The following is a 26,999-nucleotide window of genomic DNA, read 5'->3' on the forward strand; positions in this document are numbered from 1 at the left end:
GGTACCGGTGGCGACCCAGCCGGTTACCGACCTCACGACAACCAAGGGGAAACCTCCCGCTTGCCACCTGCCGCCTCGACGCCCAACACCCCGCCACACACACACACACCCCCCCGCCGGCGCCGGGAGGGCGAGCGCAGGGGGCCGGGGCGCGGAAACCCCTCGGCGGAGGGCGGAGGGGCGGCGGGCCCGCCCCGGGGCGGGAGGAGCCGGGGGCGCCGGCGGCGGGCTGGCGGGCAGAGGCGAGGCGGGGAGCCAGCGGGCGGGGGGCAGAGGCGGCGCCGAGCATGGTTCCCGCGCTGCTGCTGCTGCTGCTGCTGCCGCCGCCGCCGCCGCTCCTGCCCGCCGCGGCCGCCGGCCGCTGCCCGCCCCGCTGCGCCTGCGGCCTGCCCGCCCTGCGCTGCCCGCCGCCGCCGCCGGGGGCGCTGCCCGCGCCCGCCCGCGCGTAAGTACCGCGGGGCGCCCTGCGCGGCCGGGCGGGGGGGGGGGGATGGAGGGCGCGGGGCTTTGCGCGCTGAGGGGCGCCGGCCGAGCGCTGTCCTGGGCCGGCGGTAGGTTTTGGGCGTCGCGGAGGTGAGGAGGTTTGGGCGGGCTGGAAGCCGGGCAAGGACCCGGCGGCAGTTTCCTCCTTGCGGAATAAGCGCCCGTCCTTTCTGAGGAGCTTTTCTCAAGGGGCAAAGGGGCCACGCGCTGAAAACCGCACGCCGCGTGCCACCGGCCTCGGTGACAGAAAGGGTGGAGTTGTGTGAACGTTCTGCATCCTGCCGTGGCAAGAGGCAAAAGCAGCCCTTCCTATTCCCCAAACCGCCTTGTAGAGGCATAGTTAACTTTAAAGAAACCTGATTAAAAGGCTGATATTTGGTCTTAAACCTTCTGCCAGTCCTGGGGTTTGTTTGTTTGTTTTGTTTTTTTTTTTTTTTTTGCTTTTGCAAATCCATCAGACTTCTTGCAACCTCTTCTCCCAATACTTGTGCAGTTTAATGCCTCCTACATTAAAGCGTCAAAATCCTCTTGGCAGTGCTCATTGCCTCTTTTCGAGGTCCCAACACATTGACAAGTTAGTGGCTAATCTTTTTTCCCCCTCTGGTAGTAAAAAAGCTGCTGTGAGTTTTGAGAGCTGTTTGAATCTCTGTAGGGTGGTCCATCATATCTTTCTGCCTAATGCTTCCCTGGGGATTAGGATTAAATTATAACAGCAAGGAATGACAGGCATTCCCTTACCCTATTCCTGCACCATACTCCAAGCTCATGATCTAATAGACCAGACCAAATACTTGATATACGTGGGTATTCAAGTGTTGCTGTGTTGTTTACAGGCTCAATTACAGCACTGATCTAAACAATCATGGTGTCAAAATATGGGATTAAATGACCAACAGATAGCACAGTTGCCGTTTCTAGGATCCCTTGGTTATCTGTGCGTGAATTGAGCTGGGGTTTTCTTATTATGCCCCTTTTAGTAATAAAGCCTGTGTTTTTTATTTTCATCTGATTTGTTTGTAAATTTAACATGCTCTTGAAATTCCCCAGGGATGATACTATCCATGATCTCTTTTCTTTCTCCCCAGTTCAAGAATTGATAGGAGCAAGAAATAAGAATATATATTCATCTAGATCCATGTGAATCATTCCTCCAAAGTCAGTTTTCAGAAAAATTTCTGTCCTGAATTTGTTTCCTCCCCATTTCCCCGTATTACCTTAGCGTCAGAGAAAGCAGAGCCCATGGATGCTGGAGAGACTCTCCATAGTTATTGAAACAAGCACGTTTCTTCCTTGGTGTTCATACCACACACAGAGCAGGGAGTGGATTGGTCACATCGAGGATCCCTGCAGTAGCAGAAATATATGGGGAGGTTAGTTTTTGCAGGGATTTCACATGTTTATTAGGATGATGCACATCACAGCCCGGAGAGGTTATCAAAAGCTCTAAAGTTCTGTGATTTTTTTCTTTCTTTTTTGGTTTACTTTTATTTTTCCTTTTTCCATCTATCATCCCAAGAAGAAACCACATCCCAACCTCAGTGATCAGGTTAAGACAAATAATGGGCTTGTGGCTGCTGCCAGTTATGCTTCACTCAGATCAATGGGGTTAGATGATGAGCAAAAATAAGAGAAGAATTTTTCCCTTCAACCTTCAATATAACATTTAGCCTTCATGATTGTACACAGAGTCCAGCTATTAGGCTGGCTGTAGAAACCAATTTTACAGACAAAAAAAGTTCAACCAAGATTCTGCTCAATACTCCTACAGAGGAAATATTTACACTTAGATGTCAAAACAATCCCTGTCTTTCAGTCTGCATTTGCAGGCATGTCCAGCTCCATCTGCTTTCAGACCACATCCAGCCTGATGTTTATTGAACCTGGAACTATGCTGTTAAACTTCCATTTCTTTGTATTCTTGGGGTTTTTAACAGAAACCTTGCATTCATCATACAATTACAAAGCTGTACCGATTAATGTTGTTTCTAACCCTACAGGTGTACATGTGTTCTTGCGCTTATTTTTAGTTCTTAATCCACCTCTTTCCTTTCACCTCTTCCTTTGATTTTCATACTAGTCTTCTTATCCACTTTGCTATTGTCTTCCCCTCTCTCTTACTCATATGGCTTTTCCAGCTTTGTTAGTACCAACTCCCTCTCCTGCCATACTTTACCAATCTTTTTTGCTCTCTTCTCCCCCTGCACAGCTCTGTGTATGAGACAAAGCAAGAGAAAGTTACCTTTGTCTCCTTGTTGTCACATCTGTACCCGTGTGGCCCAGGCAAACTGAAGTATAGTGCTTGCAAGTGCGCTAATAATTTGAGGAAAGAATGCTGCTCCAGGTTGTTCCAACACAGTTCCTGGGGTACCCACGTCCTTCCATTGGTGCCACTATAACACAGAAACCAGAGCTCAGAGGAGCGCTTCTTACTAGTATGGTCAGTCAAGAAAATAAGCATCAATACATAACTCCAGCTATACCTGAGTAATTCAAGCCCTGATGCTGTAATGAGCTGTGCTTCCAACTGTACTTCTGATAATCTGTTATATCCCAAGTATATATCCTGTAGGGAAATTTCAGCCATTTTTCTTTACCCGAGTTATTCTTGCCATGTCACGTTATTGCTGGAAGTTTTCAAAATGATTAGACTTCTGACAGGTTGCAGAATGATGTGTTTTATACAGTCCTGAACTGCCTGTATTTTACTCGAGCACCTGTTTTTAATTTGGACATTACACAAACACTATAGAAACTCCCATTATCCAGACACCTTTGTATGACATTTTGACTATAGCAGCTGTGTCGACTTAGTCTCAGCAGAAAAATAATCTTTAATACACCATTATATTTTGGAACAAAACATGATTTTCCTTCTTTTGAAGTTTCTTATGTACTTTTGGGGTTTTTAGCAAAGTCTAAATGGACAGGCATCCACCTTCAGCTGTACAGCGATGGGCACTGGATACCTAATATCTTTCTACCCCTTCAAAAACCTCGTTTCTTACGGAGGTTCACTTTGCTGTGCCTGAGTGCGTGCCCCTGTGTGCAGGGCTTCTGCAGGAGGGTGAGTGGCAGGTGATGAGGCACCACCAAATCCAAAACTTTGTGGCAAAATCCTGATCAAGTAGACAGTTCTACCATGTCTTCACTAAGGGCATAGTTGGCTCTTTTGAATTGGCAGAGGAATTCATTTTCAGGGCCAAAGAGTCTTTTATAGAGGATAATGGATCACCCATCCTCACCTAGTGGAGAGTACTCTTTAGCTGCTTCTGTGATATATCCAGCATCATAGTTTGCATTTCAGGTAGATAATGCTCGATATACAGGGCTGTTAAAATCAATGCCAACACTTTCCATTGCCCCCAGAAGCTGATAAAAATCCTAGGAAAATGGTGGGGTTTCAGTCTTAGCTTCAATCGGTATTCCAAATCCTTCTGAGTCAAGTCCAAGGACATCACAAAATAAAATGTTTGCCACTTCCATCAAGAGTCTACCTTATACATTCACCTTTTGGGCATTAGAAATAGGAGTAATCCTATAAAATAGAGACAGTAAAATATAAGTCAACCCAGCTGCAGTAACACATTCCTACCTATTGCTATATGGCCCATGTTCTTTTTTTTTTATTTATTATCAGTTCAACTAATCACTTTTTGCGAGAGGCAGATTCTGTAATACAGAGATTTCCTCCAGCATTGTGAGCGGGCCTAGGCTTTGATTCCTCATCAACAGGACTGCAAGTGGTCCTGAGGTCACTGATCATCCAGACCTCTCAGAAGCTTCTCTTGGAGCTTGAGTCTATGTGGTAGCACAGGAGCAAAGCTAATCTTTTCACAGATAAAAACTGTTGTCAAGTTGCCTCTGCTATATCCAAGAAACAAAACAAAACAAAAAAAAAGGACAGTAGTGGTTTTATGCCACTGTATCCTTGGGATAGACTGTCCCGTGAACATTTTCTGAAGAGCTCTTACTGCTCCATCTATACATTCACAGCAAGGGAAGCAGAAGGTAGTTTGCTCTCTCTCACGGTCCCTGCTGGCCCTGTTATTCCTAGTAACAGGAAGATAACCGTCCCTGTGAAAAACGCGTTCTAAAATTATTATTTCAAAACAAAAATACAGGAAACAAATGCTAGCTGAAGAGAGAAAGACAGTATTTTAGCTACGAGGCAAGGATGGGATTTGGTCAATCTAGGTGCTGTTTCTGTTTATCCTGATGTTCTTGGATAGTCTTACATGTACTTAGCCTGGCCATTTCCAACCTTACTGCCTAGAATGATGTACTTTGAAAACCAAGCTTGACTTAGAGAAGCACTGAGGGCTGGAGAATGCCAAGAAGGGTGGCTGGTTCCCCACTCCTTTCTGTCCATCCCTTCTCCAAGGGTGAAAAGTCCCGCAGTTACCTGGAGCCGCAGTATTGTCAGCTGCTGGATGGCAGGAGCGAGTACAAGCATGCAAGTTGTGATGCATTAAACATGAAAGAAACATTACAGTTTTTCTTAAAAGTGCAAAAGTTCATCCTTTAACTAACAACATGTTTTCAAGCTGGTGTTGGTAACTTGTATTAAAGATGGATGTGTCCCTCCTTTCATGAGCTACAGAAGCCCAGCTATTAGCATGGACAAGTTAGATGTATAAAAGCTTTGTAGCTTTGTAAAACCCAGTTAGTTCTTTCTTTTTTTTTGTCAAAAGCTTCCTCAGCTCTGAGAGATGAATAACTGGTCACATCTGAGTGCTATCAGAAAGAAATCAATATTTAATTCCTGCCAGCACCTGCTTGAGTTTCATTGTGTGCTATCAAAGACATCAGTCATGTTCAGTAGCAGAGACTTCAGCACATGAGATAAGGCCTTGCTTTACTCGGCATTTTGAAAAGAATGAAGCCTGCAACAAGCAGTTCAAAACTCTGTTAACCTAAATCATTATACATATACACAAGCTGGATTGTGCTTAGCAAGCTAAAGGATCTTCTTCAAAACGTAAGTATGGAAAGAAACTTCTAAATTAACATGTTTCCTTTTAACACAGGCAGGTTTTGAGATACAAACCACAAAGGCAAAGTGGACAAGAATAAGGATGGGAACATTCACCTTTTTGGTGAATTTAAGATGTCTTTATCAATGTGGAAGTGTCTACGTGTGCTACACCAGTACTTCAAAGATTAAAAGAGAAGACTGATTATGAATTGCCTTTTTCCTTTGCTCTTGCTGTTTTGTGAGGTGCTTAATGGGACGAGGTAATGTCAATGCAGATGGGTTCATAGTTCCAGCTATCAAGGTGAATTCACGAGAATTATAAAACAAAACCCAGTGAAGTTGAAATAGAGAATGGAATAAGTGCCGTCATGCAGTTTAACTACAGTACGTGTTAAAAGTGCTGGGTCATCCCACTTACATTTAATGACATAGCTGAGGTGGCGAAGCTCAGAGCACCATCACCAACGGCTTTCTGCAGGCCGGGAAGGGTGACAGGCGCTCCAGGGGAGCGGGTCACGCCGAGCCACACACTGTGGGAATTTACAACCACCACACTGCTCACCGGCACATCACAGCGAGGTAGGAGGCTTTGGGGCTGCAGCTTTTAACGTAATTAAAAGCCAAGACCTGGTTTTATTTTTTGCACGCTGTCAGTCACATTTCTATTTCTTTTATAAATGTTAATATTTTTTTGCAGACAGTTTCACAAAAGGTGTGTTTTGTTTTCCAAGCAGCCCCGGCTGATGGTGCATTTATGAGAGGTTCCTGCTGCCAGGGTTATAGAGCAGGAATTTCTCAGATTCTACTTTTCATTTCTTCCTGAAGTTCTTTGCCCTTTGGCTCAGAGTATCGAGCCCTACTGCAGGTTATCTCTACCTGTCTGTCCCCTCAGGGGCAAATACATTTTTTCAAGACACACGACTTAGTTCACTTCTGATTTAACCAAACCTCACACAGAACAGAACATGCCAGCATCCATCTAGAGACAGGTATGACCCAATCACAGTCACCTGAAAAACACACATGTCCTTACAACATCCCTGTTAAGTAGGGAGGCATTGTTACTTCCAGTTCACTGAGAGGGACTCAAGGTGTAAGGAAACTAAATTATTTGCCCCAAATCATGCAGACTATTTGGAACATAGCTAGGAATCAACTACCATGCTCCTTAGTACATCTAGGAGCCTGGTAACCCCAAGGTATACATATGTGTGACAGCCTGCCATTATATTGTGTGGGCATGATGTGCGTGCGTGTGTGTGTGTATATATATAAATATATAAAAGATACATATATATATGTAGATATATAAAAGTTGATAAACATTTTCAGTTGTCTTCATATAAAGGATTACGACGACAAAGAAAAAAAAAACCAGGTTATATGAATAGCACGGAAACATTTCAGTCAAAAAACCTTGAAGGGGGGTTTAAGGTTGGGAAACAAACATCTCTGACTAGATATTTGTAATTATAAAGCAAAATAGAGCAATTATCTGTTTACACAGAGATAATGTCTTGAAATATGTTAAATATTTTCCTATGGCCGTTATCGGGGAGAGTGTGGTCATGGCTAGATAATTTGGCTGGTAAAAGTACTGTGATTCAGATGCAGAGTAGAATGGTAAAATGCAGATCAGTCTCCCACATCATTATTAATTTGTTAGAATAACTGAAAAAATAAAAAGGAAAATATACTCTTGCTTTTAATCAGCTAAGCACACTGATGCAATTTATTTAAAAAAATAAAAAATCTACTGTATCAGGCCTAATTTGGATTTCTTCTACACTTGCCCACAGTCAGAGCATTGCTAGGGAACTCAGGGTGCCATGCTGCAACATTACAGGGATACTGCTGGGAGGAGAACATGGTCCAGCAAATGCACAGATACAGTTTTATGGAGAAAGCTTTACATGAAAGTCACTGTTTCTGAGGAACTAATTTTAAATAGCCTATAGCTTCCTTTGTGAATGTAGCTGTGAATGTAGCAGCCCACTTCCATCAGGCTATTAATTTACTTAGTGAGTTATGATTATTACTGATTTGATGGTGATTAGTCTCAAATTTATGCTGTTGAGGAACTGACCCAATATCCTTTGAATTCTGTTTAGCTGAGATCAACAGTAAATGGATCAGGCCCCAGAGGTACAGAGAACTGCAAGCAAAATAAAGTGGCATTATGCTTTATTGTTTTCCTCCCTACCGTAATGGTACAATCTGTAAACAAGAAAACTTCATGCATTACAATCCTTTCCTCCCTCTCTTCTTTTTTTCAGAGCGTTTACTCATCTCCCTGTAAAAGTAATCCCATCACATGCATTTGAAGGACTCAGAGATGCCTTCATCATGTAAGTTGACAACATTTTCCACAGGCTATTCCTTAATTTCTTCCTAGAAATTGTATCATAAACGTCTATCCCAAGCAACATCTTTTTACAATAAGGTGAAAATGTGTTGCTAAAACATACTATTGGTGAAAAAAAAAAAAAAAGCACTGAGGAGGGATAGACATAGCATTTATTATCTTACAAGCAGTATATAAAATATATTTTGAAAAGGTGTGATTTTTAACAGTTAACAGATCACATAATGAAATATTAATCATGTTGGAGAGAACTGAGTACAGCTTGATAGCTGATGATGGGAGCTTTTGATTGGCAAAGGACAGAGAAATCTATCATCAGACATTACCACTGCAATGATAACTACAGCATTCTGTGATTACATATTTATATAATACCCAAATAGATATTTTTTGGCATTTTGCACTGAGAGATAAACTTGGCAGGGGATCGGTATGACTGAACCCTTTGTTGGATCTTTCAGTTTACAAGTGCTATAATTTTGCACACCAGGTCTGTGTTGCTTCACCTCCCTTGGCTTTGTACTTACTTTATATCAAGGTCTCAGACCATAAAGCTCATCTGATCACTCATGCCCTTATTTCTGTTGTTATTCCAGCTGAAAGACGGCAGGCTTGGGTCTCCATTTTCTTTTATTTTATTTTATCTTCATTGAATGGTCTCTAAAGGACAAAGTTGATGACACACCAGTGCAATGCAGAACAGGGGAACAACTTCCCCCAGAACCTAAGCAGCTGCACAAATAATGCCACTTTCTTTTCAAGGTGCACTTTTTATGCTTCTCTTCACCTATGAAAAGCACATAGTGCATCAGATATTAAAACATGTATTAGAAGTTATATAATTTATTTTCAAGGAAACAAAAAAGTAGGAAATATTTTTGTGGTGCATTCTTGAAGGCAAAGACTTGAATGATGAGGATAATGCAAATGCCTGAATAGACTCAACTGGACTAGTTCAGCTTTTAGTGCTCACTGGTTAAACAATTTTGGCCAAATTATAAACTTCTGTGTTCCTGTAGCTCTAGTAAATAGAAAATAAGCTAAACTCTGCTGCATGTATTTCACTGCAATAAAGTATTATAGTACAATCCAATGGCACTGTATTCTTGCATTCACTTGCATCTGCATGATTAATGAGAACTTACCATTTTCTTATGGGAGACCAACTAAAATCTACAAAGTTTCTCCTATCTGTATGACTTGAGGCTAAACTTTGCCAAACTGTATGCATATCCTATTCTTCACAGAGAATGCTTTGTTCATTGACATTTCCCCTTCCATAAAGAGAATTTAATTGATTTCTTTGTGTCCTTTTAATGTATCTCTCCAAATTAACAGCATAGAAATCAATGTATTTGTCTGAAGTAGATCTATAGAACACTTCATAATTTTATTGAGATTTATTATGACTTTGAAAAATGCACATTTTTAAATTATAAATCTCTAAATCATCTATTTGGCAACTCATCACCAACTGCAAATCAGATGATAAATTATTCTCACTGCCATAAGTCATTCCAACATATGTCAATATTCAGTCAGTGGCAGACAGGAGGGATCCCTTGGAAGGACCGGGTTTCAGACCCAGACCCGAAGGAGTCTTCAAGTTCTGCAAGCAAGCACTGATTCCTCCCAGCCCCATGAGTCTCTGAGGATCAGGCACCCAGCAGGGCACTTGTTCTATATTCATCTTTCATTGTTATTTTTGGTATTGCACTAGTTACTTATCAATCTCACTGAATTTGGATTATAGAAAAAATAAAGAATATTTCTGTAAGAAATACATACATGCTTAATATATGATTTCTAATGTGCATCCCCCTTTGCCACTACAAATGGAAAAAACCAATTCATTCTGGCTTAAGGGGTTTTGTATCAACACCAAAAGGAATTGTTAAATTGTAATTATAACTGAAATAAGTAAGCTCTCAGGACTGTGACAATACTGACTCTGATTTTGTAGATATGTTCCAGTTGTTTAGAAAATATTTTTTCTTGACAGTGTATATTTTGAGGTTTAGTCTGCGTGCCCTTCCAGTTAATCCTGTTGAGAAAAACACTGTTTTGAAGACATTTCCCCTATATATCCATCAATATATGAGTCAATTTTATGTAGTCCTGTAAATCTTAATCAAGCAGGCATTTAACAAGTATCAAATAAGTGAATTTTCTTTTTCTGTATGTTCAGCATTGGTTATTCTTAAGTACACATACAAAATAGGAGCATCTGTACATCAAAATCCAGCAGTGTCTACAAAAACAGTCATGTTGGTCGGTGTAATGATGCAAAAGAGCCACTTCCTTTCAGTCTGCATGCATGTAATAAAAATGGCATTTAAATCCAAAAATTACTCATAAAGTGCACCAAATGCACATTTGTGTATTTGTACATCTGTGGATTAGATGACCATCATCATGACTTAATAATAGCGTATGAAGCACTGTGAACATTATCTATGTCCTTGTCCATGCAAATAAATTCACTAAGCAGGACCAGTGATAGCAGCAAAAGGCTCACAGGTCTGGGCTCACGCTGTTTACCTTAGTTCTGGCCCTTAGTCACTGCCTTACCCACAATTTACTGAGAAAATGGAGACTGGCTGTTACAGAGATCATTATTCCAAAGGGTTGGCGTTCCCTTTTGCCAAGACAGCAAAAGCCTGGTCTCTCCAAAGCCTGCTGGCTCTCAAGATGTCCAATGTGAGGCATGGACACTGCTGCCAAACAAGAATTGGCAGGGGGGTTGAACAGCTAGGTATAAAACAAGGATATAGAAAGTGTGGAAAGCTAATTTCTGGTATCTTTTCCGTTAATGTATCGCTTTGTGTCTGCCTTTTTCATTACAGTGAAATCTCTCAGAGTGACTCTCTGGAGAGAATAGAAGCGAATGCGTTTGACAGCCTTCCCTCTTTGTCTGAAATGTAAGCATCAGTTAAAAAAAGGCATCCATGTCGTGATTTAGGATCATCAAGGAGTAAACAGTCTGCAGAGAAGTATTCTTGGACCAAATCTTTCTCTGTTACTTCATTTAGCTTTGGATTAGATCTATGATGAGAAACATTTCTCTCCAAAGTTCCACATAAAATAGTGAAGCACTCTGTAAGGTCTAGCCTTGGAGATCTAAATCATGCAAAAACATCCATGCATAGAAAGTCCCACTGCTTTCAGTGAGCTCAGTGGCAGGAGCAGAGCTCTGTGAATACTTCTGCTGGCACTGTTGATCTTTCTAAGCAAGGAAATAATTTGAGATGACAACAGATGAGAAAAATGTTCCTTTTTGAAGATGCAGTTTTCAAAGCCCTACAGTATTTAAATACAGCTGCTTAGTATGCATAGCTTTTCTTTTGAGCGCTAACATATTACTCAAAAAGAACATGTACTGATTTTAAACTTGACCTGCATAACACAGGCATCTGAGAGAGAGAGTTAAAAGCGATGACTAGGAGAACGCTCTGAAATATTTAGTGAAATTGGAAACTATAAATCTGATTCAGTATCTCATTACTGCCTTTTTCACATAGCATGATCATCGAGGGGCTTAAAAATGGTGCAACTGAGTGAGGACAAATCCAATTTTTTTTTTTTTTTCTTATATGTGAACGCCACTGAAGCCAGTTACTCAGATGAGCAGGAGATCCAGATTTGTTCACCTCTGATTGGGTCCAACTTCCACTAGAATAAATGGTGGGTTTAGGGAAGGAATAAAAGATTTGACCCTATGCATTCACCTACATTTTATGGATAACTGGTTATCTGCCTGTCTTCTAAAACAAAAAGCTAAGCAAGACCATTAAAGTGCTACAGGAGGCGAGCAAGAAAACCTGTTTGAACCTTTAATGCTCTCCATGCCCAACACTGTAAGGGCTTGATGAAAGCTGCCCTCAAGGCCACTTTTGATGGATGATCAGGGTAGGTGGGTTCAATAGCATTCTTAAATTTCAGTTCTTGTTGCAATTTCATATGCTAAAACCTTTGAATTTTGTAAAGCATGCATAGGGAGTGAGCTGGGCTACAGCTGTTGGGCTTCTGTGCAAACATATGTTTATCAGGTGGCATAGCTGCAGAAAGTGCTCTTTGATTGAAAATGGGTCTGCCCATTTTTTGATCGACCGCTAGCAAACCGTATTTCTCACACACCTATCTCCATCTCACAGTTTCTGCAGATCTAAGCAGGCATCAGGTGCTACGAGCCACTGCTCTAAGGAAGTCTGTGGTGCTCTTAGGAGGTTAAACTGTCTGAGGAACTACCTTTCCTGGCTAGGCAGAGCATCGGTAAAGTAATGGAACTAAGGGAGGGTGCAAAGGGATCTGATGGCGGTGGGAGGACCAGGCGCACGCACACACACACACACACACACACACGTGCCTGGAGCTCGGGCTCCTTGCCTGGCCCACCTCCAAGCCCAGCTGCTGGGAGGCACGGACACAGACACGGGATGGCAGCACGCTCTTGCCGTGGAGCTGCCTGCGCCAGGCACACCTCAAGCCCAGAACCCACATCCCAGGGAACCAGCAGGCGATGGCAAAATTCCAGCTCCCACCAGTGACCAGGATATCCAAACCAGATGGCAAAATGCTAACTCCCACCAGTGACCGAGATATCCGAACCAGAGCAGCTCAGCGAACCATGAGAATTCAGGAGCTGTTCTCTTTTGTCAGCTACCAAACAGTGACAGGCCATTTTTATTATTACCAATAGTGCTTCAAAATGCACTTGTGGTGTATTTGTATAAAGTTTGTTCACAGCAGGAGAGCCTTCTGCCATATTCCGCACTTAACTGTTTTCTGACAAAGCCAATCACAAGCAAAATTCAGAACCTTGCCAAATGTATAATGATTATAATACCGAAATATTTTTCCCTCATTACAGATTAATCCTGAACACCAAAAATCTGTTGCACATTGAGGATGGAGCGTTCAGAAACCTTCCAAGGCTAAAATACTTGTAAGAAAAGAGCTTTCTTTTCTGCTTGCCTTTTTTTTTTTTTTTCCCTTTAAAGGAGTAGACAAATTATAGAAAGGAGTATAAGGAAAAAATAAGTTTTTCATGCATTACGGTTCACTAGAAGTACCTACATCATTTACAATAGCTTTAATGTGCAGTTAACCAATAGCGAGGTCTTTCAATAGGCAAGAAAATAAAGTAACCCACGGCAGAGCAGTAATGGACAAAACAGTAGTAAAGTCTGCACATTAGTTCTGCTGAGTGCTTATTTCTAAAATAAAGCTTTCAGATTGACAATGTACTATGCAAAAGGGGTAACTAAAATCTCTTCCTTTTGCGTACTGCAGAGAAAACATACACTGTTGCTCCAGAATACTGCTTGAAGATGCTACAAAACTTAATTTTTACAGGCCTTACAGACACAATTGGAGCCTAAATAAAAATTATGGTATTTGTCACTCACCTTTTAATACATTGTTAAACTCATACCTACCAGGTCAGCTTCTCGTTGAATCCACTCTGGTAATCTTTTCTTCTGTAAATAGGAATTATGCTTTTCTCTAGGAGCATCTGTAACACTGGAATAAGACAGTTTCCAGACCTGACACAGATCTTCTCATTAGAAGCTCATTTTATTTTGTAAGTAGGAACCCAGCCTAACCCAGCTGTGAGTCTTTTCCATTTTGTTCTTGGATCACTGACAAAAATACCTTTTTTTTTTTTTTCCCTCCCAAAGGGAGCTCTGTGATAACTTGCGTATGACAACTATACCGCAAAATGCTTTCCAGGGGATGAACAATGAATCACTGACACTGTGAGTAAAATAATCCTAGCTCCAGTTCATCCTGTGAGGTTAACACTTCTGCTTGGGGAAAGCAGGTTGGCTTTATAAAAAACTTGAAATTAAATCCCATATAATGTATGTCGGTATTGTGAGTTAAATTTGAAATGCTTACCAAACAGAGGGCTGTTCTTCAAGCTGAAGAGCAGGGTTTTATCCAAAAGCTAACTTCACTTAGGAAAGAAATTAGGAGGAGGAATCCAAATCCTCGTCTTCCATGCAACGTTGTTTTTAAAAATACCATCAACAGGACATAAACTCCAAAAGCTGTGCCGGAGGCCAAAGTCTCTCTTCTTCCCTCAGGGGTGCAGTTTCTTGAAATAATGCTTTCAGGGACTGACCAGGCTGATACTGCTGAACTCCAGTGGTACAGGGTCCCTTTACAGAGGAGGAAGAGAGAGAAGAAATTGGTACAAAGTACCAACACTTGTTCTTACCCTGCTTTTTATTTTGACTCAGCTTATGTTGATTCCCATAAATCCCCACACCCAAGACTTTCCTTCTAGCAAACTATGTGCTTATTGCTGCATCCACCTGTGAGGCAGGTGGGTTTGATGCCAGATGAGATGCCCCACCAGAGGAACACAAAAAGATGAGCAAAAAGAGCAGAAAGTCAAGGTGAGTTGCCATCTGCCAGCACAGCAAGGACCATGTATGGATTTTGCAGCACCCTTGTCCTCACAGAAACTTCCACAAAGTGCTGGAATAGGAAAAATCACAGACTGGACCTTTCTGCAGGATGTGGCTGAAATTCAGGTCTCCAGAGGAAGGACCAGCTGAGCAACAGAGGGCAGCAGCAGGCCACCTACTTTGTGTTGTAGCCACAAACACCACAGTGGAGGCCAGCAAAGCCTGCCTTTGCAGACCAGACCAATTTCTAAACAGCGGTACACATCCAAAGGGGGAGCCTTGCCCCGAGACAAACGTGTACCAAAACCCCTGCACAAAACTTCATGAATATTTGCACCTGCAAATGAGCTGTGCACCCGAGCAAGAACTGCAGTTGACAGGATTGGGCCCTTCATCAGGCTGATGTGCAGGCACAACAGTAATTTCGATGCAGATTTTATGTATTGGCCAATACCTTCTGAAACCATTAGAGGAACTGAGCATTAAATGTGACTGAAGACTATTCCTACACAGTGTTAAAGAGGAGCAATTGCCTAGATTAGGGCATCGTTTCATCTTACGAGCCTCTTTCCTACCAACACGTTCTCAAAATAACTTCAGCAAAATTATGATTCTGTTAATGGTACAAGAAAATGAACATACAAGAGATGGAGAAAGGTGCTTAAAATTTTTACTGTAACCCTAAAGTGTATTAAATGGAAGGGAGTCTAACTCAGTCAGTAAACAGCCAATGATCATTTTTCTCCCATCATTTTGTGATAGGGAGCTCACTACAAGAAGAAACGAATTATCTTATCAGCAGCTTCCTAATTGTAGAGCTACACGTTAACTCCACCCCATGCAGTTAACTGTAATTAGCTGAAGTAATTCCTGTTGTTACAGCATGGTCTGGTGAAACACGAGTAATCTATGAAGGTGTAAAGTCAGCCTGCAGTAATACTTTGTACTACAAATAGCTAATTTAGTCTTTCCAACAGCTAGTGTTTCATGGGGATGGGGAAATCGATCCTACATATCGTTGTGGTTTTTAAGGAAATCCCTGTTTACAGTATTGTGCTGATAGACCCCCCTCTCCTGTCAGAGCCAGGTGCTCCCCACACTTCAGCTTTTCTTGGGAGCAAGTCCCATAGCCCCAGTTTCTGCTCTCCCAAAAACAAGTGGAAAAGCAACAGCTGAAATTTTGTTTGATTTATAAATGGTGACTAAGTTTCTATTAGGGCTTAATATCAAAGAAAAAATACTCTATACAAATTACTATATTGAAATGATTCTGGAAACATGAACTTAGTATCACAAATGGATTTTTCTCAGTGAAATCAGACCCAGAGGTTAGATCTCCTCATGAAGGAAAAGAGATGGTGCAGCAGAGCCCAGCCTTTAGGCATCTGGCCCCAGGGTGGGGAACCAAGAACCCAGGGTGGCACCAAGCGTCCCTGTGCAGCGCAGGGGACAGCGAGGTTTCCACGGCACAGTCCAGGCCTGGCAGCAGTGCTCTGGAGGAGCTGATAGCTCACAGGCCGCTGGATGATGCACAACTCACCCCTGCCTCTCTGCAAAGCTGTCTCTTGGGCTGCTGGAAGGTTTGTCTGTTCACAGAGGACCGGCAATCCAGCAGCACTCTCCAGGCTTTAGAGTTGCTTTCCATCTGACACTTCTCTAGCCCTTGCAGTCTTCCATTTTCACGTGCCGACACCACAAAATTCAGGTCTTCTGCCTCCGGGTTGTTGTCTGTGTGCCAGGAGCTTACCTGGACTACTGTCTTGTTTCTGGATCTCAGCCCAGGGTAGGTACAGGTGAGCCCCTCAGAGTGGGGGAGGATCTGTACATAAGCAGAAGTTCTCTTCAACAGCTGAACAGGAAGGTGCTTAGGGAATTTAAGCTGCAATTTTATCTTAATTTTAGGGTTAACATAAGTCATGTAATAGTTACCTTTGTTTTTTATAAGCAGACCCTCTAATCATTAAGTTTTGAAACCTGTAGTACATAACATAATCTCATCTTTTTCAAATCTCTGTCCCTTACATGTTTTCTTTTAATCCCCAGCAAATTGTATAAAAATGGATTTGAAGATATCCACAGCCATGCCTTCAATGGGACAAAGCTGAATCAACTGTGAGTATGTTTCCCCTCCTCAGTATTTTTTTTTTAACAGTAAATAGTAGTTCAAATACAGTCAAAGGCTCTTCCTTCAGCTTAACTGACTGTGTCTTGCATTTCCTGGTACCCAGCAGAAAACTGCATGTTTCAGTGTTATTGCGACTCAGTTGTTAATCCTGCAGCACTTACTGCTTTTCCTGAAAAGCAGTAATTCACCTTAGCACACTGCAGTTTTTATGAGAAAAGTTCTTAAACTTAGCAGCAATAGTGGAAAGCTTGAAACTGTAGCTCAGTATGAGGAACCTACATATTATGTCTGGTAACATCAGTAGTTTTTAAATCATTCACACACTCTGAGACCAGCCTCTTGGTTTGGGCAAAACTTTTGCTGCATTTTTGTACGCTGCTACTGCAGTAAAGGAACCAGATTGGTTGTTCCCAGTTTAAGTCAGAAGAAATTGGAAATGATTAGAATTAAGTGTAGATAATGATGGTGTGATGGCATCAGCAGAGGTAAAGGTTGCATGAGAAATACAAGCACTCCCAGGCCAGATATTGCAATGACAACTGCTGTGGTGGGAGAAAAGATTGAAATAGATGGGAAGATGCCACCAAAAAATGGTTGTTTTAAAATGCAGATGTAAAGAGAGTTAATATTTGATTCCACAGAATCCTGAAGGACAATAAGAACCTCAGGTGGATGCACAATGATGCCCTGAGAGGGGCCACAGGGCCAGATGTCCTGTAAGTATCCACTGCTCCATTCCCTGGGCTGCATCATCTCAGCAAACAGAGGCTTTGAGTCTGGCAGGGACCTGATCTCTTACCCTTTGCTTGTAAAATGGAAACACGTCAACAAGATGCCATGAAGTTACAGGGTAGAAGGCTCAATTTGCACCACGACAAAGGCATATCAGCCAGTTCTAGTGTCGGCTTTGACCTCCACCTCTTAGATAGTTTGGCCTTTGCTTTATTTGTGTCAGAACCTCCTGATCCTATTCCTGTGCCCTATATTCTGACACTGCAAACTAACTTGTCTTTTGGTAGGGTGAGTATGTTTTTACAATATATTATTTTAGAATTTGGTTATAAAAGTGAACTAGCTGACTGCAAGCTATGAGCCTGTGCCGAATAAAACACATCATTATCATCCTCATGCTTTATTAATCAAGTACTTACTGGAGGGCTGCACTGGCTGTAACTTCATGCAATAAAACACCATGGGTGGCTCTGAAAATAGCACCGTGCGCCACACGTGCCATTTTGTTCCTTTTATTGGTGCTTTACAGTACATGGCATTGCTAACATCACTTTGACAATTGTAGCCTTTTTTCCCCATTTAATGGACTCTGAAAATCCTTAGTCATGTTGATCACTTTTCCTCACACAAACAGCCCCACTGAAGCTACTCTAAGCCAAACTGCTTACATTTGTCTTGGCAAGAATGATGGATTTTTATGTGTTTTAATTAATAACGATTCAATTAAGACACCCTGAACAGCCCTCCGGAGTCAAGCAGAGAGCTGGGAGGGTGTCCTACCTGTTGGCCGGCTGGCAAGTCACATTCACCCACTTTCTCTCCCTTTCTGTGGGCTGAAGAGCCAGCCCTCACTCTGTGCATGGTGGCTTTCAGAGAGGTCAGGGCACAGTGGGTTTCAGTTTTGCCAGGACAAAGTGAGCTCCTTGCCGCACTGCGGCTCCTCGGCCGCAGGGATGCTCTTATCCCAGTGCTTTCTAGTTTCACAGACCACGTTTCTGAGCTCGGTATCAGGTGCTGAAGCAGCTCTGCAGATTTAGGCTTTTGTGAAAAAACGAGTCACTGTTACTGACCATTGTGCTTTGGTGGTATTTTTGTATGTATGAAAAGAAAGAAAAAAAAAAAAAAAAAAAGAAAAAAAGAGAACGCTGTCTTTATTTCATAGGGATATTTCTTCAACGGCTCTGGAGTCCCTGCCTAGTTACGGGCTCGAGGCCATTCAAGTCTTAAATGCAACGTCATCTTACTCGTTAAAGAGACTGCCGCCGCTGGATAAATTCAGCAGTCTTCTGGAAGCTGTTCTAACATATCCCAGCCACTGCTGTGCTTTTCGAAATCTAAGGACAGAAAAGTAAGTCCAAATAACACATTATTGTATTGTAATGCTTCAGAAGTTCCAAAATGGCAATTCTGCTTTATTCAGCTCACAAGGTTTGATTATCCTTATTCCAGTTACAAGGAAGCTGTGGTACGTAGCAAGGCCTCACATGAAACAACAGATCTCTGTTAAAGCCAGGAAAATTATATTCATTGATTTTATAACAGAAATGGATCCCATCCTGTGCCCAGGATCTGCCAGCAGGAACATTATTCTACGTTTGCTTAAAGCTTATATTTTTCTTGGTATCTCAATTAAAAAGCCTACCAGCACATGGAAGATAGATCTCCATCAATAGGATGTTTCTCTAAAAAAAAAAAAAAAAATTCATGCAGGTGATGTGATGACCTAATAGAAAAGGCAAGCTTTCAGTTACCCACTGAAATTAGGACCTGACACAAGCCTACAGAAAGAGGTTACTCGGTTTAGTTCGAGTCATTTCAGATAACAACAGACAGTATTGTTCTCCCCACAGTTGGAAACAGTGGCACAGAGAGAGCTTTGCATCTGCTAGCTTGGGGCAGTCAATCTGAGACAACTGGAGCTAATTCTTCAGCATTTTTGTTTCAAAGAAATCAACCCTTGGTTGGCTTTAGGCAGCCAAAGGAATGCCAAATGAGTTCAGCTGAAGCTACGAGGATGCTGCCTCACTTCTCATCTGTCTCAAGTGAAGGCTAGAGAAAAGATGTACTGAGTAGTCATTTGTGAGAAGCCTGATCTGTGTGACTTGCATGCCATCGCATCAGGACTGCATTGCAAAGGCAGGAGTAGAATCCAATTCTTTAGAGTAAAATTAGGGGTGAGGCTATGCTTTTTCCGCCTACCTCACTTTACTAAGCAGTTCCTGCTTCTGCAAGAACAGAGAAAAGATTCTACAGTCAAGGTTTTCCATTGCTATCGAACCCTGATTCAGTCCCAGATCAGGTCTCTGAGTGCATTAAATGCAGAAGCAACTCTGGGACAGAAAAAATAAGATTTTATTCATTCTGATAATATATTAATTTTCAAGTGCTTTGCTTTGCAACATGATCATGCTCCATAAAAACAGGTGTGCTTTAGTAAACACTTTCTTATATTTAGTGACCGTTTCCTTAGTAAACTGGAAAAGAAAACCCTGCAAATCAGGAAACTAGACTGCCCTCCTAACTGGGGTATCAGTAGGGTTCAGAGCAGTGCTGATGCATTACCTATCTGCACAGCCCTGGCTGCTGCAAAAACCTGTACAAGAAACAGGCTGTTATCTTCTATATGACCAGCTACTACAAAGAAATGAGAGGTAGATCTCTGGCTGTTCTCCTTGTCATCTGTTGATGCCAGCAGAAGACCACGGAGACCAAGACCTCCCAGGACCCTCCCAGGTTACACAGGGAAGAGTCTTTGTGTGGTCATGTATTCTCATGGTCACGCAGCTGCAGCATGTTTCTCTCTTTCTACCCACTTCTGTTGCCTTGTACTCTACATACAGTCATCCCACCCAGTTTTTATTACCCCTGCCCCATATCCCATTCCTTAGCACCTATAGACTGCACTCTCTGATCAGTGAGATATGGTGACACGGTCTCACATACCTCTGACTGGACAAGCAGGTTCACTTAATTCAGCATCACAGACATTACGGAATTAAAGTCCTCAAACCAAATATTTTTGAGATTTCTGGGCTACAACTGTGGTGTGCTCATTCCCTGAACCGTGTAACAGAGGTGGAAGGTAGCATTCAGTTCCTTAGACTTTTCCACTGGCCTGAATGGAGGGAGGGAAAAGCCGGTTATACCACATCTTCAGAAAGTTACAAGAAAAAACAACTTCTGTTGCCATCCTATTACTTATAAGCATCATGCAGGGACTTAGATTGGTATCTTACTTCTCTTGTTATATATAAAACTTCCTGTAAGCTTCCAGGTGTCTGATTCTCTTAAGAGTACACGAAAGAGCTCAGTGTTTTTGCTGGCTCTTTCTACTGTCGCAGCGCTGAGGTCAGACAAAGCCATTTCCATTTACACTGGTAGAGTTCCTGGCCCATATTTTCAAAGCCTCAAAACCAGAGATTTTGCCAAGTATGTCTTCTTTCAAGTTGTACTTTTCAAATTGCTTTACTTCCAGCATGTAAAGTACACCTCCAGATCCCAGTTTTTAAAATAGAGTATCAGGCCAGCTCCCAGCATTTGATAACATGCATTCCTCTAAAAGCCAGCAGAACTGCTACCGTTCATACCGGTGGAGAACATGGCCCACTTCAATACACTATTTCATATGACAAAACATACCTTTTAATTCCAGCTCAAATTTTTTCACTATAAAAAAATACATCATAAACAATAACTGAGCTGAAGGACCAATCTTATTCCTCCCATGAGGTATTGCCTACTGTCACAGCATTTGAAGTCTTCTCCTCCCTGCATCAAGGTCTACAGGAACATTCACACTGCCATGAGGCCAACGCTGGCTTGCCTTACATGTCTGCAAAGATCACTTGCAGAGAAGATGAGAATTTGGCTGAAATCCAGACTGAAACTCAGTTTTCTTTTCATCCTTCTTTCAGACAAAATTCCTTGCTTTCCATTTTTAACAACTTCTCCAAAGAGTGTGAAAGCACCATGAGGAAACCAACTAATGGAATATTGTAAGTACCTCTCTGCATACAGATGCTGGAAGTAGCAAATATGGACCTCCCCCTCCTACTGTTTATGCATTTTTTCTAGAACAGCATGTCTTTTGCTGCTGATTCAGTCACCCTTACAAGTTGTACAGTAGTAATTTTACTATCATTAAGCCAAGATTTGTGATTTTTATGTTCAAAAGGAAAAAAGAAACCCCATAATTTCATGTGCTTTACTAACTCCATCTTCTCTTCTGAATTCCTGAAACTTTCAAAACACTGAATAAATATTTAAGAAAGTTAATGGCCTACATGGAGACTTTTCATGCCCTGAGATAATTGTGTTTGGTTGTATGATTCAAAGAAGAGCTGCTACTGTTAATAATCTTTTGTCTATAGAAAGGATAATTGGAAGTCTATATGTCAGTAGTTTTCCATGGTAGGAATAGACTTCCTGAGTTAGAAGTGTGATGACCTCATGCAATCAGTTTACCTCTTCTAAATGTATCTTTCCACATCATCACAGTTCTGTTTGACAGTGTTCAGTGGGACAATCAGAAACTCTTAACATCAAACCTGTTGCACTGGCTGTGCTGGATGACACAGGCTCTAAATCAGTATTTAATGGAGATGTTTAAGGATTTGACACTATTCATCCCTCTACAGCTAAATGGGAAACCTTGGGACTTCTCATCAGCCCTGACCTGAGTTCAGAGCATTGTAACATCTAGAAAAAAACAAGGTTATGGTCACAAAATTCCAATAGCTAAATATAGCTGAGATGTGATTGATTCACTGGGATACTGACTTCCTTGGACGTTATCTTGTCTGCTGGTTGGCAAGGCCTCCTACACTTGCCATTTGGTTTTATTCAGCCTTTCGTAAAACCACAGCTGCCTTGATTCTCCTGTCAGCACTTCTCATTTGCTACCAGCAGCTCTCTGAGTGCCTCCCTTAGTCAGTCCTATCCACTCTGCTCCTAACTGCAAAACTGAAGCACTTCAGGACTATAAAAAGGCAAAGTCCAGGCAGCCAACAAGACCAAGAATATGTTGCCTCTATCAGGGACAGCTTTGGGGAGAAGCAAGGTAAGGCAAGGAGATAAACCCAGAGCATCAGGTCACATTATAAAGGCAAGTGAAGTGACACCCCAGTGGGGAATACAATCACACAAATCACTGGTGTCTATGCCAGAGCAATCCCGCTGCTGCGGATCAGCAGCTGTTACACTCCTGCTGTCCATTAAATAGTCTGCCCAGTCTGTTGGCTCCTGAAGCTTTTTGCTTTGGTTAACTCCCAATCCCAGCAATTTTCTAAGCAGACATTATATTGAGCAAATGGAAGTAAGGTCATGATTCATGGGCTGCAAGTTGCAAAGTTTAGGAGCCACAGCAGAAACTGTATGAAAGTCCCGAGCTCTTATTAGGAAAAAAAAAGCAGCTTGCCCATGGCAGCCTGTTTACATGGCCTCTCAGAAAAACACAATCCTTCTTTATTAATAAATAAAACCAAACATATTCCCTGCTCTTCCAGTTTAAAGCCAGGCAAGTAAAAGCAAGACAGTGGGCAGTTTTTCATGTAAGGAGAGAAGTTAGGATAGAAAGATTGGGAGGTTATTTGCCCTACAGGAACAGCTGAAAAGCAGCTCAGCTCCTTTTGCCAGTCAAGATCATGCTCTAGAAAAATAGTTTAATGTACATGCTTCAGTAGATGTATAAGTTTAAGCATGTATATAAGTTATCCCAATGCTACCAGTTTTCTGAAGAGTCATAGAGATGCTTTCCAGGTCTCACACTGTGGATTGAGTGTTTGCCCACCAAACACTCATGGTCAGGATGACTGGGTAGTTGTGAAACAGGTACCTATTCTGGCAGGGAATGAGAAAGAGACAGTGTTTGCTTTTAAAATGTTTCTTCTTTGATAGGCTTATCCCCACACTACTGATGACCTAGAGATGAGAAAGGTCTATTTTAAACACCCAAGACATTTGTAATTAGATATTGGGTCCAGACTAAATATATTCCTAGCCAAGAACATTATCTAGTTAACCACGCACCACTTCTCCTCACTTTATAATACTGCAAACATCCAATTCCACAGCACTTCCCAAGTCCTACACAGTCTCAGGATGTTGTTCTCTAAGTGCGTTTCCTGAGGGAGGCTAAGGGTGCACAGTTAAAATTCTTAGGTTATTTTAGTTTGGCTTTTCTATCTGTCTGATAAGCCTATATGCACTAAACCTATAATCCATCGATTCAAGTGTTACTGTAGTCTGAACTGCAGTCTACTGGCAGCATGAGAACGATGGCTCACTAACAAAGCAAGGTGATAGAGTGCTTTTAAATAAATTGTGTAAGAAAGCATTCCCATGGATGTGACTATGACCTCTGCTGCTCTCCAAGGCTGCTACCCAAACAAAAAAGGCATCCTTACAAGGCTTCATTATATGTAAACACCCTGTAGAAACACACGTAGGAAGTAACTGTTTTAAAAACAAGTGTTATCTGTTGTATTCTACAAAAGAGTAAAAGCAGCATGTAACAAATAGCTCAATTCTATTGTGGGGGGGTTGTTTTTTTAATAGTTACAGAGATGACTCTTACAACACATCACTGTGGTCAGCAGAAAAGAATATGTACCCATTTGCAACAGATGAAGAAACCTCTCCTTACAGCTACTCTGCCATTTTTGATGACAGCGAAATGACCGGCTTTGACTTTGAATATGACTTTTGTCAGCCTAAAATACTCACATGCACTCCAGAACCAGATGCATTTAATCCCTGCGAAGACATCCTGGGATACAGCTTTCTCAGAGTCCTGATCTGGTTTATAAACATCCTTGCCATTGCTGGCAACTTCACTGTACTCCTCGTTCTCATAACCAGCCATTACAAGCTCACTGTCCCTCGCTTCCTCATGTGTAACCTCTCCTTTGCTGATTTTTGCATGGGACTTTATCTGCTGCTCATTGCTTCTGTTGACGCCCAGACAAGCGGTCAGTACTACAACCACGCAATAGACTGGCAAACAGGCAGCGGCTGCAGCACTGCCGGCTTTTTCACCGTGTTTGCAAGCGAGCTCTCCGTGTACACGCTAATGGTAATCACTGTAGAAAGGTGGCATACCATCACCTACGCCATGCAGCTGGATCGAAAGCTACGACTGAGGCATGCCGTGCCGATCATGCTCGGTGGCTGGATATTCTCCGTTTTAATAGCAGTGCTGCCTCTCTTAGGGGTCAGCAGTTACATGAAGGTCAGCATTTGTTTACCCATGGATATCGAAACAGGTCTTTCCCAAGCCTACATACTGCTGATCTTAGTGCTAAATGTCGTCGCCTTCATTGTCATTTGTGCTTGCTACATTAAGATTTACATAGCTGTTCAGAATCCAGAGCTGGTAGCTGCCAATAAAGATACCAAGGTGGCCAAGAGAATGGCGATACTGATCTTCACAGATTTTACCTGCATGGCCCCCATCTCCTTTTTTGCCATATCTGCTGCCTTTAAAGTACCTCTCATCACAGTGACAAATTCCAAGATCTTGCTGGTTTTATTTTACCCCGTCAACTCCTGTGCAAACCCATTTCTCTATGCAATTTTCACCAAAGCATTTCGAAGAGATTTCTTTCTGCTGATGAGCAAGCTTGGTTGCTGTAAGAGCCGAGCAGAGCTTTACAGGATGAACTATTTCTCTGCTTATACCTCCAACTGCAAGAACAGCAGCTCAGCCACGGGCCCCAGCAAAGCCTCACAAACACTGCTGCTCTTGTCAGCGTTAGAGAAGCCGTATCCTGCAGTACGAGACAAGACGTCTTACAACGAAAATTAAACCAGAGCACCAATAGATGCAGCACTTTGCTAGGCCAGCTGTAATTATTCTAGTGACTAGGGGTTATTTTATAGTATCTTGAACACTTCACAATAAATAAAAATGCCAATCAATAATTCTCATGCAACGTAACTGTTCTGATACTCGCAGTGATATTTTCCCTTTTTTTCTTTTGTAATGATTGGCTTGGAAGGTGACTATTAGGCAAAACTCTTCTCTGGGGGGGAGCCAGAGGAGCCCAGGAGTAGTCAAGCTGCTCTTGAAGTTAAGGGGTACGGCAATGATTGCAGTCTGGCTCCTTTCTCTCCAGATCTGCTTCTCTGGGGTATTTAAAGCCTGTCTGGTACCTTTCATGCCTTCTTTTTCCACTCTTATCAGCATCACTGGCATTGTTGGATTAAAGAAAGGGGCACTGAACTAGATGCCTCCCTTCATTTCATCAACAGAAACTTCCAATTACACAGCCACCTACACCTGGTTAAAGAACAGTGTTCAAGCAGTAGGTTGTCAAGATGTCACCGAGGACAAAAGTTGACCTGCTGAACCTTTGTTACTAGCAATTTTGCAGTTCAGATTAGATCTCCGTCTGAACTAGCAGGTAATTTAAAATTAAAAGTTAACACATACACAGCCATGTATGATCTGGAAATCACAAGAGATGCAGTAGCTGTAAAACCCCACCTGCTGCACACAGGACTGTATTTTGTAAGTGCACACACACAAATCATGTAAGATGTAAAGGCTCCTTCCCAGCAGCAGGATAGCTGCTTCCAGTGCAGGCAAATAAGTGCTGCCTTGTTTTCTCTCCTGGGACAGTCTCCTGAATTATTTTTACCTGCCCACTCTCTGGCATCACCAGTGCCACTGGCATTCAGGATACACTGGGGGCTCCTCAGCACTCACAGTCCGACTCCATTCCCAGCTGATGAAGCAGAGTAGTTACTTTTTAGTGACTGTGTTCTCCCATAAAAATCTAACTTTCCTTTCACCGTGTGTTATCTGACACTAAGGAGATCCAGATTCGTGGCTGCATTCCTAATTTGAGTAAGAATTGAACATTCCTTTGTCACTGCAGCATATTTACTCTGTCTGCAGCAAATAAGCTGTCACCCTTACACAGTTCACTTGCCGTGAGCCAACGCCACACTGTACTGAAGTTGGAGATTCAGATGTGTAAGCTCTTACCTGCATTGTATGGGCCAAACAATCTGTGCTGGTTGACAAGCTGCAGACTGCACTGAATGCCAGGCAGGATCGCTGCGGGAGTCTGCCCCAGGCACATCCAAAGGAGGCTACGTGCTGCACTGCGCGGTCTTACGAAATCGAGGTGCTTAGTTATTGAAAAGTTCACAGTCCTGTGGGGAAAAAAAAAAAAATTATTCAAAAGCTGCAACTGCAGATCAAGCAGTCTTAGGTTGCTTATTCTTGACAGGTTGGTTACGTTGCCTCTGATGGGAGGAACACGCGAGCGCTTACATTTTATCAAACCAATGTGGTAGCATCAGACCTACATGTGGCAGTTTATGGTTCACAGAAGGTGAAGCAAATACATTTCATTTGGGCTCATAGTCAAAGTTTTAGCATCTTAGATCAGACACTGAGTATCATCTACAGAATGTGAAGACAGGTCCTCAGGCTGGTATAATATGCACCCCCCCTGCACTCAGCAGAGCAGTGCAGCTGTGTAAGATCTCTGCTCACTCCACAACAGTCACAGCCTAAGGGTTCTTGATGGCCACTGAAAGTGCAGACTGATACATAGGGAAACAGTATTATTGCAATCACTTTAAACCTCTTACATTCTTCTTCTCACCCGAGTCATTTGCTTTCAAGTCTGCGACAGTAATAGAGTAACTCTGTGTTCCAAAGCATGCCTCTCGTTGCTGAAACACTGCACTGCAAATTAAATTTGCTTCACATTGAAGTCATTCTTTGTACTACTGACTGGTTTATCATTAGCTTATAATCGTGTTAATTAGAAATAACACCTCTGACCCTCTCCTACCTTCAGCTTAATGCCATTATTTCAATCAGTATAAAAGCTCTGTATGTAAGCATAGCTGTATTCACGAACAGTTTGTGGAGAACGAAGCAGGATT

General features: G+C 42.2%; 1 protein-coding gene across 1 annotated transcript; it reads left to right on the forward strand.

The window, feature by feature from the left end:
* The first annotated feature begins 287 nt into the window (after positions 1 to 287).
* Positions 288 to 26,828, forward strand: LOC104357579 (lutropin-choriogonadotropic hormone receptor). The gene is made up of 11 exons (XM_042789843.1): positions 288 to 445; positions 7,735 to 7,806; positions 10,670 to 10,744; positions 12,694 to 12,768; positions 13,333 to 13,407; positions 13,505 to 13,582; positions 16,283 to 16,351; positions 17,006 to 17,080; positions 18,259 to 18,444; positions 21,011 to 21,091; positions 23,652 to 26,828. Exons 1-11 carry the CDS (start codon positions 288 to 290, stop codon positions 24,898 to 24,900), a joined length of 2,193 nt encoding a protein of 730 aa, XP_042645777.1. The 3' UTR covers positions 24,901 to 26,828.
* Positions 26,829 to 26,999: the final 171 nt, after the last annotated feature.

Source organism: Tyto alba, unplaced genomic scaffold, assembly GCF_018691265.1.
Source record: "Tyto alba isolate M040663 unplaced genomic scaffold, T.alba_DEE_v4.0 Super-Scaffold_16, whole genome shotgun sequence".
Taxonomy (NCBI): domain Eukaryota; kingdom Metazoa; phylum Chordata; class Aves; order Strigiformes; family Tytonidae; genus Tyto; species Tyto alba.

Excerpts from the sequence above, each read along its gene's own strand:
- LOC104357579 (XM_042789843.1), top strand. The coding sequence starts at position 288 with ATGGTTCCCGCGCTGCTGCTGCTGCTGCTGCTGCCGCCGCCGCCGCCG. Across the intron at positions 18,445-21,010 it reads CGAAATCTAAGGACAGAAAA|ACAAAATTCCTTGCTTTCCA; the intron begins GTAAGTCCAAAT and ends TCCTTCTTTCAG. Across the intron at positions 21,092-23,651 it reads AAACCAACTAATGGAATATT|TTACAGAGATGACTCTTACA; the intron begins GTAAGTACCTCT and ends TTTTTTTAATAG.